Here is a 22,277-nt window from a genome sequence, read left to right on the forward strand (position 1 = left end):
CATCCAACTGATAGAAAAAAAATGTTAAACCGTAAGAAGTCATGAGCAGGATATGTACGAAGAAGTGTGGCAACATTAATTACAAAGGAAACATTATGGCTTCTGGAGGAATATGCAGAATTGTTGATGTTGTTGACACATTCGGTTGCAGGAGGAACACCATAGGGTAAAATTAATTTCACAGGGCAGAAAATAGAAACCGGGCATCATTCTTGACCTCAACAATACAAACCTGCCCCCCGTGCGCACGGCGGCGCAATTGACATTGTACATCTATGAAAAAAAATCCAGCCATCAATTCCTTCTTGACTGGAATTAGCAGCTCAAAGAAATACAGCCCAGATTAGCATTATATTGGATGCCATCCCCAGTGGAGAAATAATATATGGCTTAAGCGCACGGGCGCTAGCATGAAAACATCAGCAGAAGCTCGATCAAAAAGAAAACTAAGATGCCTGCTAGCTAGTTACAAGTCGTGACCGATGGTGTAAACAAACACTGCTGAATGTTCTTCCCTCAGAGTCAAATTAAAGACAATGTAATCTCCGAAAAATGCACAGAGCGAAGCACAGATGCAGAGCCATAACACTCACAGTAACACAATCTCACTCCAAATAAATGGTACAACAACGTTAATGGAGAGAAATAATAATGGTCCACACGTACAACCCAAATATAGAAAGGCAGATATCACTACCATAGAAAGCCACATTGCACACAATAATAATGGAGAGAAAACAATAATAGTTGTCCACATGTACTGAGATAGTATAAGCAGAGCACTAGAGCCACATGTTGCCACAGAATTCTGATCCTGCTAGTCCTTTCTGGTGTAGAACGGCACGACGGTGTAGATGGTCTGCATGATGGTGGCAATGAGCAGGATGACGGCGGCCACGAGGGAGATGAATACCCAGGGGTTGCTCAGATAGTTGTTCATGAACATGGCGCGCCACTTGTTCCGGCGCTTCTTACAGTGGGCGTTCACCTTCGATAGCACGCGGTATAGCCTGCTGCCTTCGTCTGGCGTCCTTGCTAACTTGGTGAGGGTGTTGAACATCTCCACCACCGCCTTGTCTCTGCCTATCATGTTTACGAAGATCCCTTTGGATCTCAGAAGTGCCACATCTCTTTCTGACTCCGTAATTTTGTCCACGAAGGATATGTAGGACCTCACGTCAGATTTGGGGTCGGGATGTAGCCACTCAAATGCCATCAGGTTGAGGAGCTCCACCTCCGTTTGATCGTGGAACTCGAACACCGGCATGCTGAGCACACCATTATCAAAGTCAACGTCATGGATACTTTCAGTGTTGCTTATTTTGAACTGGATCCCTGCCTCGTTTAGCTCAACAGCACAGGGCGTGCGAGGTTCTGCGGCTGCGGCTGCGGCTGCAGCTCCAGCCGCTCGGCTCCAGCAGCTGCTAGCCCACTGCAGCAGCTGCTGTCTGCAGCTGTTGCCTGTTGGCTCTTCCGGAGTGATGCCGCAATAGCTTTTGTGAAGAATGTGCAGTAAATGAAGGCCAAGGTTGTCCCAGCCTTCCTCAATTCGTGGGGCCCACAGAAGACATCGCGCGGTATTGTTGATCCATCGAGCGCTCTGCTCACAATTAATTAAAATTTCTTATATTTACTGTTTCTCTCATTTTTTCCATATTCTAGAAGAATTCTCGGATAGATACTCTAATGATTCTAAGCTTATTATTATAAAAACTCATAAAGAAGAAAAATAACCTTTGGTCACGGACTACTTAAATGGCGATTAAAAGTTGTATACAATAAAATCACCGACTACTTTAAATGGCAAATTAAAGTTGTATACAATAAAATCAGAAGGTGTGATTGGAAAAAAAGAAATTTAGTTTAGTAAAATTGAAAAATAGAGGAAGCAATTTGGAAAAAGTCTACATAACCCTCCAACTATTCATGGTGGACTAATTTACCCCCAAATTATAAAACCGGATGTTTTCCCCGATGGACTTTTCAAAACCGGTCAAATAACCCCCCAATGTGGTTTTGGACGGTGGTTTTGCTATAGTGGCGTGGTTTTGTCCTTTTCTTTTTTATTTTGTTCTGCTCAATCTTTGAAAAATTATAGTAAATCATAGAAAAATTATAAAATGGGAAATCTAATTTTGTTGGATTTCACGTGAGTAGATCTACACAGTGAAGATATAATATGGTATTCTTTAGTATAAAGTTTTTGCTATAGCTTTAGATCTATACTTTTCTATAATTAATTGAAACAATTCATAGTATTAGATGTATATGCTATATTTGCTTTGTATAAGTCATGTACCTGACTTACTTGTACCTCAAGGCTATACAGCCTATATATATAAAGGTCACCCCCTCCTAGGGTGTATGGTGTTTGCCCAACTCTCTACATGGTATCACGAGACTGGGCCCTATCCTAGCCCTGGCCATGCGCCTCCTCCTCCTCCTTCCGCTGCCCTAGGGCGTGCTGCTCCCTGCCGTGCGCCTAACCTTCCTCCCCCATAGCAGATCCAATCTGCTCCGATGTGCACATCCCTGCACGTCATCCACCACACCACCGGCGCCTCCTCCCTGTAGATCGCACCATCCCATCCCCCTGCTCCTCCTCCGATCGATGTCCTCCTCCATCACCGACAGTGCATCCTCTCCTCGCACCGCCGCCATGGGAGACGCCATCAGCCCCTTCGCCACCATCAACGTCAAGTCCCATGTCCCTGTGATGCTGGAACTTCGCTCAGGGAACTACACCAAGTGGAGCACCTACTTCAAGGCCATGTGCGACAAGTTTGGACTCCTCAAGCACATCAACAGGACAGCAGCTCCTACTACCCCCGATGTCGCCTGGACCCAAACAGACTGCTGCGTCCGTAGCTGGTTGTACGGTTCCGTCTCTGAATCCGTGCTCGACTTCGCCATGGCACCGGATCAGACAGCGCGCCAGCTTTGGGTCGCCATCGAAGCCCACTTCATGGCGAACAGGGCTCCGCGCTCCATCTACCTCAACCATGAATTCCACAACATCAACCAAGGCGACCTCTATGTTGAAGATTACGGCCAGAAGGTCAAGCAGGCTGCTGATCGCCTTTGCGACGTCGGGGAGTAAGTCGCGGAGAGCACCCTCGTCCTCAACCTCCTGCGTGGCGCCAACCCCAAGTTCAGCACCACCTGCGACTTCATCGCTGGCACACCCGGCATGACCTTCGCCACGGCCCTCGACCAGCTCTCCCTGAAGGAACTCTGCCTCACGTACGAGGCCTCCGTCACTGCCAACACTGCCCTCGTCGCATCGCCCTCCTCTACTGGCTGCGGCTTTGCCTGCCACCTCTCCTCGGCGTCCTCCGCCGCGCCACAGCAGCAGCAGCACCGCACCAGGAAGAAGCACAATGGCGGCGGCGGCGGACAGCAAGGCGGCGGCGGCGGACAGTAGCAGGGTGGCCAGCCTGCGACCCCCCTATCCGACTGGCCCGTGGATCTGTTTCAATTCATGGGCCACCCAGGCGGGAGGACAGGCGGGCGGCTGGGACGGCCAGGGAGCTGGCTACCACGGAGGCCCATCCACCACAGGCGGGTGGAGCGAACAGGGTTTGCTGGGCCTTGCGCCACAGCAGGCCCACACCGCCTTTGCCCTGTCCCAGTTCTCCCAGGCCCCCACGCCTTCCTGGGACCTGGCATGCCTCATCACCGCTCTTCAACAGATGTCTGTCCAAGGCTCGTCTCCGTGGGTCATGGACACCGGCGCCACCATCCACATGCACTCCTCTAAAGGTATACTATTCTCATGTACCCCTTCACCGCATTCTTCTATTGTTGTAGGCAATGGCACTAGTATTCCAGTCACGTCTCGTGGTCAGCCCTTCCTTCCTACCATAGCATCTAACTTCGTCTTGAACAACGTCCTTGTCATCCCATCCATAGTTCGCAATCTCCTTTCCATTCGTCAATTCACCCGCAACAATAGTTGTTCCATCAAATTTGATGCCCTTGGTTTTTCTGTGATGGACCTCAGGACGCGGCGCATGATTCTTCGCTGCAATAGTGCTGGCGACTTGTACACCATCACTGCTACAGCACCAGACACTGCCCACGCCCTCCTTGCTGCTTCCACCTCGCTGTGGCATCAACGCCTTGGTCATCCTGCTCCAGCCACCGTATCCTCGCTCCACCAGAATAAACACATCACTTGTATTGAAGCAGATCGCTCCCTATGCCATGCCTGTCAACTAGGCAAACACACGCGCCTTCCCTTTAGTACCTCTACCTCCAGGACCTCTTAGCATCCCGTAGTATTTTATTCCGTCATTCTTGCCCTTATACATCTGCTCAAAATGGCAAAGCTGAGCGTGTTCTTCGAACCCTTAATAATTCTGTGCGCACCATGCTGATGCATGCCTCCATGCCGCCACCATACTGGGACGAGGCTTTATCTGTAGCCACGTATCTCCTGAACAGGCGCCCCTCCACCTCTATCTCTGGTGAGATCCCCTATGTGTGCCGCCACGGCAGCTATCCCACCTATGCTCACTTGCGGGTTTAGGGTGTCTTTGCTACCCCAACCTTCAAGCGACATCACCTCATAAGCTCGCTCCGAGGTCCGCTGCATGTGTTTTTCTAGGTTACCCCTTGGCACATAAAGGCTATCGTTGTCTAGACCTTTCGACTCGTCGCGTCATCATCTCTCGCCATGTTGTTTTTGATGAGCTTAACATTCCCTTCGCCCATGACAACCCCGTCCCATCTTCCTCTTTTGATTTTCTACAAGACGACGATTCGGATATATTTGTGCCTTGCTCTACTAACAATGCAGTGATTTGGGCATCGATCGCTCCATCTTCAGATGTCGAGCAGCCGCCTTCTTCTTCGACTTCTGGCGCCGCTGGTGCCGGTGCTGGTGGGCGCGGTCCTGTACACCCACCAGCCTCCTCCTCGGGTGCCTCCGGCACTGGTTGGAGCGGTTTTGTACCCCCACTAGACCCTTCAACGTTGTAACATCCCGGATTCTTCCGGAATGTTATAAAGTCGAAAAATGTGAATTTCAAAAAAATTTCGTGGCAATGCTGTAATTATCACCCTAAGAAGAATTTCTACCTTCTCAAAAACCCTAGTAATTTAAAACTTTGTTTATATTTAAGGTTATTGTTTGCTAGTGTGAGAATATTTGGAGTTATCGGATTCATTTGGCTCTGCCTTGTTTAATTTGAATTCGATTTGGATTTATTTTATTGTGTGAAATTGTGTGGAAATTAAATTGAGGTGTGCCCCTCAATTTAATTTCAAGAAGCTGACCCTTGTGTGTGCCTTAATTTGAATTGAGTCATTCAAATTAAAGCCAAACCTCTAACAAGTCCTAACCTGTCCTAACCCCTAACTCGATCCAAACCCGTGACCAAACCCGAGCTCTAACCCGAGCCCGTTACCCGGTCCAAACCCTAGTCCAGTCCGGCCAGAACCCAAAACCCACCTGACCTTTTAATGCATGGCAGCCCAAACCAAAAAAACAAACCAAACTGGCCCGAGCACTCATCAAGCCTGGCCTGCTCCACACGCTCAAGCCCAACCCGCCAGCCTGCCAACCCAGCCGGCCCCTTTCCTTTCGGCCTGCTCCGCACCGGCCTGGCCCAGCTCGCCCACGCGGACGCGCGTGCTCGCCAGCCCAGCTCCGCGCCCGCGTCTTTTCCCTTCGCCGCCACTGACAGGTGGTCCCCACCTATCAGGCGCTCTCCTCTGTTCCTCTTCTCCTGCCTCGCCTTTTTCCACCGACGCCTGAACGCCCCCTCTGCGCCGCCGCGTCATCCCGCTCAGCCCCTCCTTTTGACCTTTCGCGCCGCGCTCCCCCGCTCCGCGACAACGCGCGGAGGCCGCCTGCCCGCCGCGCGCGCCCCCTTTTTCCCTTGCGCTTTTGACCGCCCGTCGCACCACCTCGAGCCGAGCCATGCCGTCGGATGCTGCCGCGTGTGCTGGCCCGGACGCCGAGAATCCTCGGCCGTCCGCGAGCCAGGGCCGCTCCGTGCCCTAGCCTGCCGCCTATAAAACCCGCCTCGGCCGCTGCTAGCAACCCTAGCCTTGCTTTTCCCTTGCCGCCGCCAGAAGCAGAGCACGCAGAGAAGGCGAGCCAAGAGAGGAGAAGGGGAGAAGAAGGAGGAGGGGCAGTGGGAGCGCCGCCGGAGGAGTGCCTCCAGCAGCACAGCGCCGCTGCAGCACCGGGGAGAGGAAGCAGCCAAGGACGAGGACGCCGCCGCCTGGGAGCTTCACCACGCCAGCGCCCCGATCGACGACATCGACGTCGCTGCGCTGCCTGCACTGCTCCACCTCTCCACGGCCATGCCTCATCACGGCGCCGCCCTCGTCATCCCCAGCCTGAACCGGTAGGCCGCTGTCCCGTCGCCCTCCACCTTGCCTTGCTGTCCGGCATGAGCGGAACGCCGCCGATGAACCCTCCAGTAGCTGGCCCTAGATTCCCCTATCCCTCGTTCTTGTGCAGGACCCCGACGCACCGCGTTCCGAACCCGCAGCCCGTCGTCGCTTGCCCTGGCGGCGCTGCAGCACCGCCGTGGCCACGCCATGGCCTTGCCACAGCCATGCCCGGCGCGCACGTTCATGAAAACCGCCCAAGGCCGCACTTTCTCTAACACCATGGCACGCACACGCACAGCCGCATCGTCGCAATGCGACGTGGCCAGCCCTTTGGGGCATTTCATCGAACACCTTCCGGGCAGCCACCAGTCCAAGCCCACGCACACCTAGTGCGACGCCTATGGCATGCTTGCTGCACCACCGTCGCGTTCCAACTCGGCCTCGACAACCCAGCCCTGCTCTAGCCCTCACTGTGTCGCGATCGACCGGGAACGCCCGCGTTCCGCTCGCGAACGCGCACAAAGGCCTCACCGAGCACCAAACTCGTTTGTTTTCACTTGGCCCTTGCCTCGCCATGCCACGGTCTCGGCTTCCCGAGCATCCGCACGTGTGCGCACTAGGTACTATCACCAGGTCCAAACCGCCACGCCATGGCCTCGCCATTGCCATGCCCGGCCGTGCCCACCGTGAACGCGCACACCCCATGAGCACGTGCACACGCGCCACAGATACGCCCAAGCCACACCTCCGGCTGCCATCACCGCTCCGTGCCTGGACTCACTGTCGCTTCGCTGTGATCGATCCCAAGCTACCCCATCCTCGCCATGCCCCGCTGTCGTCGCTGTGTCGCGACGTCACGGCACGAAGACCGCACGCGCGCACGCCACAAGCCGCACACACGCGTGTCCCTAGACCCGTTACGCCTCGACCACGCCGCGGGACTGGAAGACCAGAGCCCCCCCCGCGCACACGTACTCGCCTCTCCACCTCGCCGTGACCAAGCTTCGCTCGTAGTCGACGCCGGGAGGTTTCGTCGACATGCCGCCAGGAAGCCGATCGATGCCGTCGTCGCGCCCTCAGCTGGACTGCACCGAGGAACCCTCGCCACGCCGCCAAGAAGCCCGTCGATGCCCTGGGAGGAGGAGCCCCTTCGCGCCGGATCCCATTGGCACACCACCCAAGCTGTGCTCCGCCACCAAGGAAGCTTCACCGTGCCGCCGAGAGGGACCGCAGGACCCGACGTCGCCGCCACCGCAGAAGCCGCCAAGGAAGAGGAGAGGCCAGACCTTGCCCAGGAACCCTAAACGCACCGCTGGGCCGCGCCGCCGCAGCCTCGGTCCGCTCTGCCCTGCTCCGCCGCCGTCAAGCCACATGCGCGTGCACATACGGGGACATCCGCACCGGATCTGGCCGCCACACCAGATCCTCGGGTGAAGGACACTCGGGCCCCGCCTGTCAGACGCAGGGGCGCGCCGACAGCCCGGCCCCACTAACCAGGGAGAGTGAGAGAGAGAGTTGAGATGAGAGGGAGAGCCCAAGAAACGTGCGGGCCTCTTTCGGCCCAACCAGCCAAGCCCAGGCCGGCCCTTTTTCGCCCGAGCCGGCCTTTCCCCCGAGCCGCAGGCCAAGCCGGCCTGCGAGCCGTTGCTTTAGCCGATCCGTTAAGACCGAGCCGAGCCTTGTTGGGCCTTCAGTTCACTTCCGGCCCAATAAACCCCTAACCCTTTTTCTTTTCTTTTTTTCGGGTTAACCCTTACACGCGGGTCCCACCTGTAAGCGTCTGCTGTGAGGCTAACCGATGGGGCCCACTGACTTGCGGACCCCACTGACCCGGTTGACCGATCAATGGTCAACGTTGACTTGGTCAACACTGACGTCAGCAGGGCCCACTACTGACGCCAGCAGTGCTGACCCCCAGGTGATGTTATGATGACATCGTGCTGACGTCATCATGTCACGTGGCACGCTCTAGTGTTGCCACGTGTCACCTCTGTGTTTTTCCTTTTTCGATAATCATTTATTAATTCTAGAAAATGCTTTAACCGTAGAAAATTCACAGTAATTCAACCGGAGCTCCGAAAAATATGAAACCAGTTTCATAATTCTTCTAAAATCATGATCTACATGTTAGAATAGGTTTTGTTGTGAGTTGGATCTCTTTTGAGCCTGTTTTGTGCATTCTTGCACTTTGGCCCCTGTACTTATACGTAATTACGGCTAGGTCCTCACGTGGTGGAGTTGACTGACGTCTCGGACGAGCACAAGATCCAGAAGGACTACCCCGACACCCGGAGGACCCAGAAGGACGTACCGGATGACCAGAAGACGTCAAAGGACCAAGAAAGACCACGAAGACCTATTAGGTTCACGCCCATTCGAGATTGAATACCTATTAGGCATTGCTTGCTAGATACGCTACGCTCCCAAATTGAGTGTGATGAGATGAGCTTGCATGGCCATTTACTTTCCTGTATTCCTTGTTTCCCATACTTAGCTTTGATTGATACATTCTTTTGCTACTATGAGTGAGAATTGGGGTATGGGAATATATGATTTGATAGTCCTTGCTTGCTGGAAGTTGCCTCCACATATATGGGAGTTGGTGATTAGGTTACAGCGGGGGCGAGCGAACCCTTTTCTCTGATCTTCGGATCGAGAGCCGGGGATTGTGTGTTGGGCACGATCCTGTGAGCACCTGTAATGGGTGATGGGCACCTGTGGCGGGTGCTAGACCGTTCCTGTGGGAACATAGTAGAGGTGTAGTTTTGGAGGAGACTTGTAATGGGTATCGATTGCAGACCGTGTTGATGGAATGCCAACTTGGATGAAGACGCTCGTCTCAGCTGGATGAAGGACTTGACTTTGTGGCTCTAGTGACGGAACTATGTCAAACGTGCACACCACTTATCCTTTATGAGGGGGGACCCAGCCCGAGCTAGCTATGCGCGGCACCATTACTGCAGGAGGATAGTGTTTCAGTGTTAGGGGGAGAGGACAGGACCCCATCGTCCCCGATCGCAGGATCCATGAGATTCCATTCTAGATAGCTTCACAGCCCCGGGCGACCTTCTGCGGGAGGACGCGCCCCAGACCGGGAGTAGGATGGTGCCGTAGCCGTTAGTTTCGTTGACTGGTGCCTCGGAGTCAGTCGGTCGACGGGTCGGCTAGTGACGGGGCGAGTGAGTACAGGTGTACAACCCCTGCAGGGTCAAAACTATACGTATAGCCACGTACTCGGTCATGAACAACTCTGGATCTGGCGCCACATTGTAGTTAGATCCACATATACTTTTCTACCTCCCTCTAGTCTACTTTTCCTGCTTGGATAGCAGCTAAGGTGCGGGGAGAGGGAGTTCCCGCACCGAAACAGGGTCGAGACAGTTGTAGTGGAAGATAGGAGACCGGGAGTCCGGGTTGCCGGAGCTGCCCGTGTTGAGAGGTGTTTTGGAATGACTTATACATATACTGCTTGCATAGGAAGACATAGCCTATCCTTGGCATTATCTTTTTACCGTTTGCATCCACAATAAAGCTTGCATACGGATGGTGAAGTGAACCTATCCCATCCTTGGGGATAGCCTGATAGATGCAGGATCCGAGTGAAGGAGTCGACAGGATGACAAAGGAAGATGATGTGAAGGATGGCCCGAGCTACACTCCGAGCTGCCTGTGGAGAGGATTCGTGAAGATGAAGTTTGCCCAGAAGACTAGATATCGTTTCCGCTTTCTGTTTGTTTTCTTTTAGCCAAAGGGGCTTGTACTCTGAGATTCGTATTACAATCCTTTGGATTATGTAATAGATAAACCCATGTGATGTTGTAAACATGAGTTATGTCTGTGATATTCAATTGAAATCAGTTCTGTATGTGATAGCTACTGATCCAGGGACTATCACGACGATACAGAGGGTCGGGTTCACCTTTCGGGAACCCAGTCTGTTTCAAACGTCTTCACGACCGGGCGGGTCGATTGCAGCTCCTCGGCAGGCTGCTGCTCCTGCTGGTCCGCCTGGCCGCTTCGGTCAGGTCTATGTTCGACGACCTCAGCAGCCTGCTGACTCGCTGCAACCTGCTGATCCACCTCGTCACTGTAACACCCTAATTTAAATTTCAGCATTTTATAATAAATTAATATGTTTTCTTTAGTTTCCTAAGATTTTAATTGCTTAGACATGCATATCATGTTTTATTTTCTTTCATAAGTAATTAAAAGTTATCATAGGGTAAAAATGTTTGTGCATTCATGCTGGAGCATCCCTTTTATTTGTTTGAGTGGTTAGGGTTTGAATTCAAATTCATTTAGATTTGGTTTGGTTTAAAAAGAAAAAGGAAAAGAAAATAGGAAACCAGCAGGCCCAGCCTTTTTCCTCGGCCCGCACTCCTCTCCTCTTCCGGCGGCCCACATCCCCGTGCTGGCCCAGCAAACCCAACGCTGAGGCCCAGCTCTCCCACATGCTCCAGCCGCGTCGCGAGCTGCGTCCTTTCTCCGACTGATAGGGCGGGCCCACCTGTCGGCGCCAGTTCACCCCGCAGCCCGTTCGCCTACGCCAGCGTTGCCCACTCGCCAGCGGTCGCTGACAGGGATGGCCCGCATGTCATCTCCTCATTCCTTACCTCCTTCCTCGCCGCACCAGCTCCCTCTGTTCTCTGCCACGCCGGTAACTGACCCGAAACCGCGCCACTCGCACCCCACTACACGCCGGGCACGCACGCCAAGGGTTGCCCTCTCCCTTTAAACTACCCGCGACCCCCTCTGAACCCTCGTTTTCCCCGATCCGAGCCCTGCAGCAGCTCCACGAGCTCCGCGTCACCCTCGCCGCCGGTCAGCGTCATCGTAAACCCACCGCCTCGCTGCCCCCTAGCCCCTGCAAACCACCACAGGAGCTTCGCCTTGATGCCAGGAAGCTCCTCGAGCCGGCCATCCTCGACCCCGACCGGTGCAACGCCGGAATTGCGCTCGGACAACCCGCAGGTGAACTCTGTCCGCCATGGCAATTGCACGCCGCCGGCGTATCTCAGTCCACCCTAACCCCCTGCACACCTTCATTGGACCCGCACGAAGCTTCTCGAGTGATCAGCAGGCCTGGAGGATCCCTGCATCGACTCGTCCACGTGCGCAGCGCCGAGCTCCGCCGCCGGATTCGACATCGACGCCCCTTGCACGGCCTCCCTGCTCGAACCCGAGCCTCGGTAAGCTTTAGCACCTCACGCTGGTCCTTTTGCGCTAGAATTCACAGCCCGTAGGCCACCCCGCGGCAGGAACGCAGTTCGCCGGCGCTCCGCCGCCGCACAGGCGCAGACCCGCCGTGGCGGGCACGGTGCAGCATCTCCTAGCCACGCACGACCCTGGTTTCGGTTTGCTTTAGTTCCGCGCAAGCTCCACGAGCCCTTTGCACCCACAATCCAGCACCAGAATGGCGTGAACGCTGTTGCGCCGGCGAGCACCGCCGTGCAGACCCGCCACCTCCATTGCTAGCGCAACCCAGAGACCCTGCCGAGCCCCGCTAAGGCCCCTGGTGGATTATGCGCGTCGCATAGTCCATCCCAGACCCAAAGCCCTGTCGTTTTGACCCCGGAGCACCGTTTTCGGTGAACTCCGGTGAGTCCCGAGCCGCGCCGCCGCGGGATTTGTCGTCAGCAGTAGAACGCCGCCGCTTCCCGTGCACCTTTTGATCTAGACCACACTATCTGTCCTGGACGCCCAAGATTAGAACGGTGTATCGGTTTGCTCTGGATCGCACAATCATGATCCAACGGATCAGATCTGCGCGTACCCCTTCAGCCTGGTTATTTTGTTAAAGAGCCCCTGGAGTTTTGCAGAATCAACCCGCAGTCCAGCGCAGTTCAAAAGTAATTGCGCATCAGCCCCTGTTTTTACACCGAAGCCCCTGAGCTTTCCAGAAATAGGGTCCGCCGTCCCTAGAGTGCAGTTTTATGCGCTGAGCTCTGAAGCTAAGGTTTAATTACATTTAGGTCCCTAGTTTTTGCCCGAACCCTCCTGGATCTTTCAGTTTTCTCGCAGTTTAGTCCCTAGACCTTGTTTTAGCCCTAGTTTGCACGTTTTAGCTTCGTTTTAAGTGGTTTTTGCGCCCACACGATCGTTGTAACACATAGAATAGTTTTAGTATAGTTTTATGCACTATTTTTATGTAATGATGTACTATTTCTTAGCTTTTGCCTATTGTTTGCATGCATGTGTATATGTTGGACTTTGTTTTGGCGTTGCGATCGTGAGAAGACATTGAGCCATATGAGGAGTACCAGGAGCCACCTTTTGAGCAGTTTGAGCAGCAGGAGAACATTGAGGAAGGCAAGTATAACATAAACATTCCTATCACTTTTAAATACAATTTGATACTGCATTTTAATATTGTATGCCTATAAGGATTTCCTAGCCACCTTTTATTCTTTATATATACCTTGTGTTGCATTTTGGTTAGATTGTGCTAGGTACGACGCTCTCACACACTTGGTCCTTTTTAATTAATTTGACTAATGGTTATATGCAACTTAATTCTAGAGCGTACCCTCTGTACTGAGTGCTTGAGTGGTTTATGTCTCTTTAAAATACGTTTTTGATATAAACATGGTTTAGGGGGCCAGCACCGTGTTTAGTGCTTGGTTGGCCACTCTCCATAAGGACCCGGTTCATAGAGCGACAACCTGGGATAACCGCGCAACCACAAGACTGGAATGGGACGATCTCGACTTACTAATTAGGTCATTTTGGTTGGGGAGTAACTTACCTTCGGGGCAAGAGGGGTGGTAAGATTCAATGGTCCCTGCTCCTCCGGCTTGGTCTGTGCTGTGTGCTTGTACCCCCGTGAGGTGGGCCCCATCGTCGCTGATCCAGAATCCTTAGCGGTTACACCTTACCAACGTGGATCCTTTGTAATGGTCTCGTAGTGCGCTTGCTAGTCATCTCATCAAAGGAATTGGGATGAACAACTAGCGTAGCTCATGACTTGTGGGTAAAAATGTGCAACCTCTCGAGAGTGTAAAACTGGTATACTAGCCGTGATCACGGTCATGAGCAGTACAGATCCTCCTTTTGATTAGTGGGGTTACCTTGGTGGTTTGGCTTGGTTCTAGTTCTATAATTAATCTTGATTAATCTCTTATGTAACTTCTGGGTTATGGTAATTCACTCATCTTTAGTAAATAGCTTTAATAAAATTTGCCAAGATTAAAAGCTAATGCAGTTGAGTCAGCTAACCTTAGAGCCTGATAGTTGTGTTATACTTGTTGAGTACAAGTTGTGTACTCACGCTTGCTTCCTCTACACCTTTTTGTTCTCTCTTGGGTATATCCTACTGTTGCTCAGTTCCTGACGACGTGGAGGACTACATCGGCAACTTCATGAACTTCTAGGCGGTCGTCTCCCAGTCGACGTCCCTGTGGCGCCCTACTTCGGGGAGAGTTCCGTACCTTTGTTTTACGCTTCCGCTGTATGAGACATTTATGTCATATATTAATAATAAACTCGTACTCGTTTATTATCTCTTTTTACGTGACATGTGTTGTGATATCTTGATGATTCTGTTGTATATATGTGTGACTTGATCCTGGCGCATATATGATTGCTCGGTTTATGTCCTTTGTAAACCGGGTGTTACAGTCGCCTTCCGTCTCCACCTCCAGTACGGCGCCCGATACAAGGACCGGTGCGTGCGCGGCCTTCTGCTTTTGTGCCGCCACCACCGGCCGACAACTTTCACTTGGTGCCCCAGGCGCCCATGCGCGGTTCTTCGCCGCCTCCTGCTTTACGGCGTCTTACTCGTCTCCAGACAAGTACTATTCAGCCAAGGGGCTACAAGAATTTATCTGCTACACACCTTGCTGCTTCTCCGATTCCATCCAATTATCGGAGTGCGCTTGCTGATCCTAACTGGCGAGCTGCTATGGCGGATGAATATCAAGCTCTTATGGATAATTGAACCTGGCACCTTGTTCCTCGCCCACCATGGGCCAATGTGGTCACAGGCAAGTGGATTTATAAACACAAGTATCATTCAGATGGCTCTTTTGCTCGCCACAAGGCTCGCTGGGTTGTTAGGAGTTTTTCACAACAGCATGGAGTTGATTACGACGAGACCTTCAGTCCTGTGGTTAAGCCTTCGACTATTAGGGTTGTTCTTAGTGCTGCAGTTTCTCATCATTGGCCGATTCATCAGCTTGATGTGAAAAATGCCTTTCTTCATGGGCATCTTGATGAGACACTATACTGCCAGCAGCCTCCAGGTTTTATTAATCTAGCACATCCTGATCATGTCTGTCTGTTGCAGAAGTCACAATATGGTTTGAAACAGGCTCCTCGAGCGTGGTAGCAGCATTTCGCCACATATATCCAATAGTTGGGCCTTGTTTCTTCAGTTTCCGACACATCCTTGTTTGTGTACAAGGATGGTTCTCAGATAGCCTATTTGCTGCTGTATGTGGATGATATAGTACTCACAGCTTCTTCAGATGCTTTGCTTCATTCTATTATTGGTCGGCTTCACACTGAGTTTGCTATGACTGATCTTGGTGCTCTTCATCACTTTCTGGGGATTTCAGTTACTCGATCTTCTGAGGGCCTGTTCTTGTCACAGCGGCAGTATGCTTTGGATCTTCTACAACGTGCTGGTATGAGTGATTGCCATTCTACCACGACACCAGTTGACTGTAAGTCCAAGCTTTCTGCATCAGATGGAGCTCCTGTTGCTTATCCTTCTGAATACCGGAGTATTGCTGGTGCTCTTCAATATTTGACTCTCACTCGACCTGATCTTGCTTATGCTGTTCAACAAGTCTCCTTATTTATGCATGATCCTCGGGAGCCACATCTTGCTCTTGTCAAGCGCATCCTGCGCTATGTCAAAGGGACTCTGACTTTTGGTCTTCAGATCGGCATGGGCTCTGTTGATTCTCTCACATCATACTCTGATGCAGACTGGGCTGGCTGTCCTGACTCTCGACGCTCCACTTCTGGATACTGTGTCTATCTCGGTGACACCTTAGTCTTCTAGTCCTCCAAGCGACAGACTACAGTCTCCCGTTCTAGTGCTGAGGCCGAGTATCGTGCAGTTGCTCCTGTTGTTGCGGAGTGTTGCTGGATCCGCTAGTTGCTTCAGGAGCTACATCTTCCTTTCTCGAAGGCTACGGTCGTCTATTGTGACAATGTGAGTGCAGTTTATATGACTGCCAATCCAGTTCATCATCGACGGACGAAGCACATAGAGATTGACATCCATTTTGTTCGCGAGAAGGTTGGCTTAGGCCAAGTTCGGGTCCTCCATGTACCTTCTTCGCATCAGTTTGCTGACATAATAACTAAGGGCTCCCTGTACAGTTATTTACTGAGTTTAGGTCCAGTCTTGGTGTTCGCCAAGCTCCCCCTGTGACTGAGGGCGGGTATTAGATGTATATGCTGTATTTGCCTTGTATAAGTCATGTACCTGACTTACTTGTACCTCAAGCCTATACGGCATATATACATAAAGGTCACCTCCCCTCCTAGGGTGTGTGGTGTTTGTCCAACTGTCTACACATAGCTGCAACTTCTATGGTCCAATTGTGCTAAAATTATTATGGTTGGAAAATTATTATATGCTTGATCTGTAGTAAAAATTTCATACTCATTTGATCCTGTATAACTTTGTAGTCATGTGGAGTCCAAAAATATTAGATTTTGCATTTTATGATTTTCTGCAATTTACTATAATTTTTTAAAGATTCAACAGAAATAAATAAAAAAAGAAAAAGACAAAACCGTGCCACTGTAGCAAAACCACTATCCAAAACCACCTTAAGAGGTTATTTGACTGGTTTTAAAAAGTTCATGCATAGAATATCCGGTTTTATAGTTTAGATTTTGTACGAGTACGAAGTGTCACTGCTTATTGCTACTCGAGTAGTACAACAAAAATGTATATTTGAACCAAACAACAGAGCACCTAGGCACTTGCAAGAAGCAGGGTATGAGTCAAGCATCATGAGGGACACAAATAACTTACCGAGGGTTTGTCACTCCAAAGTGCGATCCTCTGCAGAACGACTAGAGGTATTTGGTTTTCCATCGCGATCATATCGTTCCACAGTGTTGGCCACAAATTCTGAAAGCTGCTCCTGCTGAAGACGGGGTCGTTGTCCGCGTAACCAGTATGATCACCTTCCCCTTCCGCGAATAGACTTGGCTGCATCAGCTCAAACAGGAAGCATCCATCCGTGACCATCATCTGCACGAAGCTACCCCTGTTCACTCCACGCCACCTATCATCAAGGCCATCGTAGGCGGCCTCGAGCTCATCGGCCACTTGCTCGATTGCTGCGACGAACTCCGTTAGAGGCTTCCGAGCCAGCTTAACCACGTGCTGCACCGCCCGCCTCTTGTGCTTCTCCATGGGCAAGAGATGGGTCTCGCCATGGTGCAAGGGGCCCAACGATACGAACTGCGGCTGGTAGGCATCTCTGTTGGTCATCTTCTTTAGACACTCCGGCACACGATAGATATAGCACTGATTCCACCGCGCCATCTCCACCGATGGCCTGGTGTCCTCGAGCAGTAGCTTCTCCATGTCCACCATCCAACTGCTACTGTTGCCCTTCTTCTCGGCTCTCAAGGCCAGCTCGGACCCATCCCTGAGCTCCTCGTTTGCTCCCCCAGAGTCCTCCGGCATCTTCTCCTCTTGTATCTCCACCACCCAACTAGAGCTCGAGCTAGCATTGGTAGACATCCCCGCAGTGAGGTGCTATGGTAGTTATTGTCAGGTACGTTGTTTTGTCAGGTACGATGTCCCCATATATGGACAGACAGAGAATGCCGCATGGGACAAGCTTATACCTTTCTTGCCGCGGGAGTACTAGTAATCAAGAAGCTCCATTAATCCATATGCATGCTTTGGTCGGGAATCAGGAACAAAAGGAGCTAGGCCAGGAGCCCAGGATGCATGGTGGTGCAGATCGCTTTGATCAGTTGCGCACATATACACCAGTGCGTAATGAGCACTAAAGTTAATTAGGGACTACGCTTTGGATAAAGTAAGACGGAGGAGCACAGGATGCTCCAGGCATATCTTTCGGTGGAGCCAGAGTAAAGCAGATGTAGGACTAGCGGTGTCGAGGGAAGAAGAAAGGAACCTCTCCAAATTAAAGCCCACACGAGATGTGCGTATATACTTGAGCTTCGAGTGGAGAGAACGCAAGTGAAAATTCTAGCCTAGATAGGATGCATAGCCAGTGCTGCGTCAGCCAAAGGCAAAATAGCCAGTGCTCCATAGTTCAGGTACGATTTTGGTTGTTTTGCCTTAGCTAGATGTGATCATTCCGGAAATTCGGGTCGGCGATGAGCTTGCCTTGGTTGGACAAGCCGCCTGACTATACGTCACGCACTATGAAATTTATTTTTCCCACCTGCATCGTTGCTCCGCGTAACGAACTACTCCTTTCAATAATTCCTGGGAGCACTACTAATTGGCTTAATTTGTGAAAATGGGAAAGATGTATGGAGATTATCTTGTAGTGAAAATGGAGAGAGTACTACCTACTGAGCACTTCAGTCAATGTCCTCAATATTCCGACTGTGTCGTGGTGTGTGCAACTACATATAATCCTTGAGAGTGAAAGCAATGGTCACTTTATTTTCTCGGTATGCCATTTAATTGTGCACGGGTTAGGAAAGAATGTACGAGACACCGGGCATCAGCGACACATCCATGCATGGATCGGGTATGTTTCCATTAAAACGCTTAATAATTAATGCTTGCAGCAGCACCTATACGGAATATACGTTGTATTGCAGTAGGCGCGCCCTTGCACCCCTTGATACCATGCTCTGAGCACACATCTGGGCACTCATCACGTGAACATCGCCTTGGTTGCCGAGGCGTGAAGCATGGCGGTGCTGGTGGCGGTGGTGGCCTGCAAGGTTTGCCCACGCCTGCACATCCAATCCAACCCAACCCAACCCAACACAAATCAATCAATTTTATTTGATATTATATATAATTTAATGTCAGCATACCCAGACAGCAAAACAATGCAGAGTACATAAAAGTAGATGGTAAATGGTATACAGCTTCCAGCTCGGCAGGATGATGAAGTGCAGGACATCATAATCACCAGAACCAGGGACAAAGCAGACGTCAAGTACACAATCCTCGCCGTACTGACTCTAACAAGGGCCATGATGAAGAGGCCCCGGACAACTCTTTTGCTTTTGCTGTTGGGCTGTTGTGATGAGGACCCCGACTCGTGTCTGTAGCGTGTTTGTTTTAGTGTGCACTAGGTGTTTATATATAGAAGCACAACAGACTTCTTGTACATCCTGTGTAGTCACAATGTATGCCTCTCATTTATATCCTACACTAGTGTTGAGATATCTTTAGACTGGGGTTTGATATATCCAAACACACTCTAATAAATGTGTGAGTATATAGATCTCCAAAATCAATAAAGACAAGGTCCCTTCCTATAAATCCTGCGTTGGTGTTTTGATATCTCACTACTTGCTAGCATTAATATATCTCATCGTGCTCGGACCTATATTCGAGTATCCAGACCAATCTCAAGTACTACTATGCATCATTTTAGAAGTTATGCCATTTTTTTGTTCTAGACTAGTTTTGGATATCGTTCAAGTGCCAGGCCTTGGCTTTGGCTTTGCTTTAATTTCTGTCTAATTATTTTGATAGAAAACCCTTCCCAGAACCTTACCCTTCACTTGTGTAGACTCATATGATCTCCGCTCCCTTCTCTCGAGGTGGCGTTCTTAGTCCAACTTTACTTCAACATGTAGCAACAGAGTCTCATTTCTCACGATTCCAGAATTTCGGCTGCACCTTTAACTTCGCCTACACAACCAAGCTGGGACTTTTTCCTGACGGCCTAAAATCGATAGGAACTAGGCCAAAACCGTCAGGTTTGCCGACAGGATTTTGCCGACAGGAGACGGTGGTCAGGAAAGGTGTATTTTCCCTGACAGTTAGCCGTCAGAAAAGAAACCCTGTCGGTTGTTCCTGACAGTCAAATGTTGACCAGTCAACAGCCAGCCCTGACCCCTTTGCCGTCAGGAATTTCCGTCACGGATTCGAAACCGACAGGAATTGAGCAATTTCTCCTCTGCACAACCAGACCGACAGGGAACGTCGACAGGAAAATGTTTTCGCATTCCTGACTTGGTGACCGTCAGCAATACTCAATTGTGACCGTCAGGAACTTACATATGCATTCCAGAATTACATTTAATATAAACCATACATTTCTTGCTAGCAAATTGATTATAAAATATTTTAGACACCACATAGCCATTATAAATAATTCATCAAGCACACATATTTCAATGAGCAGCTGATCACAGCCCAGTACATATATATTGTTCAGAGGTCCAATGTCAGCTCCTACTACATTTTCCAGAGGTGCATATGCATGTGCACTTTACAAAAGGAGAGGCCTGTTCACTCTCACCATACACCATGCTATATGACTAACACTAGGTGTTAAATCTACCTCCAGCAGCAAGTCTAACTTTACAAAAGGAGAGGCTTGCTCACTCTCAACATCATGCTAAATTAATAAAAGTAGGGGTTATGTGGTTAACTGTACCACCAGCAGCAAGTCCAACTTGACAAAAGAAGAGCCTTCATAAAGTTGTAGCACAACCAAAAGGAGAGCCTTCACAGCAAGTCCTGTCCTTGCATAGTCAACACAGAATCCAACTTCACAAAAGGAGATCCTGTACAAAAGTATGATGTACCCATCCTCATTTCATTCAAGAATAGGGTGATCATTGCTGTTGCCGGAAGCAACATTTTCAGCATGGGATGACTCGGTAACCTACAAGGAAATGGAACTCAAAAGAGTGAATGATTAAAAGAATAGCAATATATATTTGCCAATCTATGAGAAAATCTGAACAGGTGTTATCATCACAAGTGGTAAAATGATTACTAAGGAAATTCAGAACAACAAGACTTGTGAAGCTTGTGATATTTGTACACTAAGCTTGTGATATTTGTACACTAAATTCAGATCCACAAGACTTGTGAAGCTTGTAATATTTTGCTTCCTATTTAACTCAACATGGATATCATTTACACTAAACTTGTGATATCATGATCTGTTCTAACTCAACATGCAAAGATCAAATTTGTACAAATGTGTACAGAACAAGATAAAAAAGAATTTTTTTGGTACTGACCTGTTCACTTAATGGTGCACAATTATTTGCTGCTTGTTGAATGGTAGCAAGATCTTCTGGTACTGGCATGTTCAGCCTTTCATGAATACCCTACAACATATAATGTTTATGTAATTAGGTAATTCTTGCAAAGAATCATTGGGTGTCTTAGTGTCTACAAAATATGTTGAATTGAGTCAATTACCATAATATGCTTGCTCAAAACAAGTCCAATCTAGTAGCCCTGCTCCAATTGGGCATTCCGCCTCACAAGATATTGGTAAGACCCTGAGTTTGATTGGCTAGTGGTATTTGACCTTCTAGAACTTGCTCTCATATCACATTTCCTCACAGCACCATTTGTTATTGGCACACGCCCATGAGCCAATCCACACCCACTACTTTTGTACAAGACATCAACATCAAGCTGTCCATCACTCCTAAGTTGCTCAAAGTCATTTGGACGCTCAACTTGAAGAGTAGAAAAATAGTCATCCTAGCCAAATAGAGGACTCAATTTATCCCTCAAATCAAAGTTAATATTAGAAGCTCAAAAGAAGAAAGTGTAGATACAACACGCCTTTGGGCCTTTTCTGTTGGGATTGGACCACTTTTTCCATTGCTGTCACAATTGTTTAAACCTGACTTCATGCAGCAGTAGGTATTGATGTCGATGGCGGCTTTAGGGCCATACTTCTTCCCCTATGGTATAGGAGATGTAATTTCCAGTAATACAGCAATAGAAATTACAGCAGTAATGTAGGAAATGTAATCAGCAGTAACACAATACAGAAATTGATGTTGACTTACCAAGTATTGCTTAGTCTGACCATAGGGTCGAGAACCTCCTCTGTTTTGGGCAAAGTCAGATTGTAGCCGTGATTTTTGAGCACGAGCCCGCTTCTTTAAAAACTCAGGTGAGCACCAATAAGCACATATTTTGCGCCATGCCTCATCAGAAATCCATTCTGGCTGAACCCTCAAATATTGTGACTGATGGGGCAACTTCTTGCAAGCCACTTCATCCTTTATCCTCTGATTAAGCACATCATCATAGTAGTTCTTCACAGCATCCACACGAAGCTGATACATCATGTTCTTGCATTGTTTAGCTGCAAACCTCTCAAGAACCTCCTCAGCATGTGATCTCTTTTCATCATCCACTGAATAGATACTCTGCATAAAAAGAATAGAATAAACCACACATCTCATCATGAAACTGAACTAAATAAGACCAGATTTCTGAACTTTTTTGGCTTACCCAAAACTCTTCTTTGAAACGATTAGCAGCTGCCATCCCATCTTTATCTTTGATAATATTGTAATGAGCCCAATTCTTTGCATAATACTTTTTTGTAGGACTCTCCTCAATTATGGAAGGGTATTCAAGTTTCAGAAGTGCTGTTATTTGACCACCGATCCCCATTTCCGAGTTTGGTGAATAATTCACAAAGTCAAATTGCCTAGCAGGAAAATGGACTAATGTAATGCTGATTGGAGATGCTACTTGTACTGAATTTTCCTAAGTAAAAAGGCTCAGTTTGGGAGATAGGAAGATAACTTATTCTTCACCAAGGGGTTTGATAGGAATTTGTTGGCCATTGGGAGGCCTTTTTAGCTGGGTGCGTCCTCTCTTCTTTCTTTGACTTCCTTCCCCAGATGGGCCACTCTTATTGTTGTTGGCGCCATTGTCATTCTCATCTGCAGAATCAACAGGAGCATTCTCAACACAGACCCCACTTCCCCGTTGGTGCCTGAACCTCCTCCTCATGTTC

General features: G+C 49.7%; 1 protein-coding gene across 1 annotated transcript; it reads right to left on the reverse strand.

Moving 5' to 3' along the window:
* Positions 1–591: 591 nt before the first annotated feature.
* Positions 592–17,157, reverse strand: LOC120694173 (UPF0481 protein At3g47200-like). The gene is made up of 2 exons (XM_039977345.1): positions 16,343–17,157; positions 592–1,600 (listed from the first exon to the last, which is right to left on the reverse strand). Exons 1-2 carry the CDS (start codon positions 17,060–17,062, stop codon positions 818–820), a joined length of 1,503 nt encoding a protein of 500 aa, XP_039833279.1. The 5' UTR covers positions 17,063–17,157; the 3' UTR covers positions 592–817.
* Between the last annotated feature and the right edge of the window lie 5,120 nt (positions 17,158–22,277).

This window comes from Panicum virgatum, unplaced genomic scaffold, assembly GCF_016808335.1.
Source record: "Panicum virgatum strain AP13 unplaced genomic scaffold, P.virgatum_v5 scaffold_3952, whole genome shotgun sequence".
NCBI classification, from domain to species: Eukaryota; Viridiplantae; Streptophyta; class Magnoliopsida; order Poales; family Poaceae; genus Panicum; species Panicum virgatum.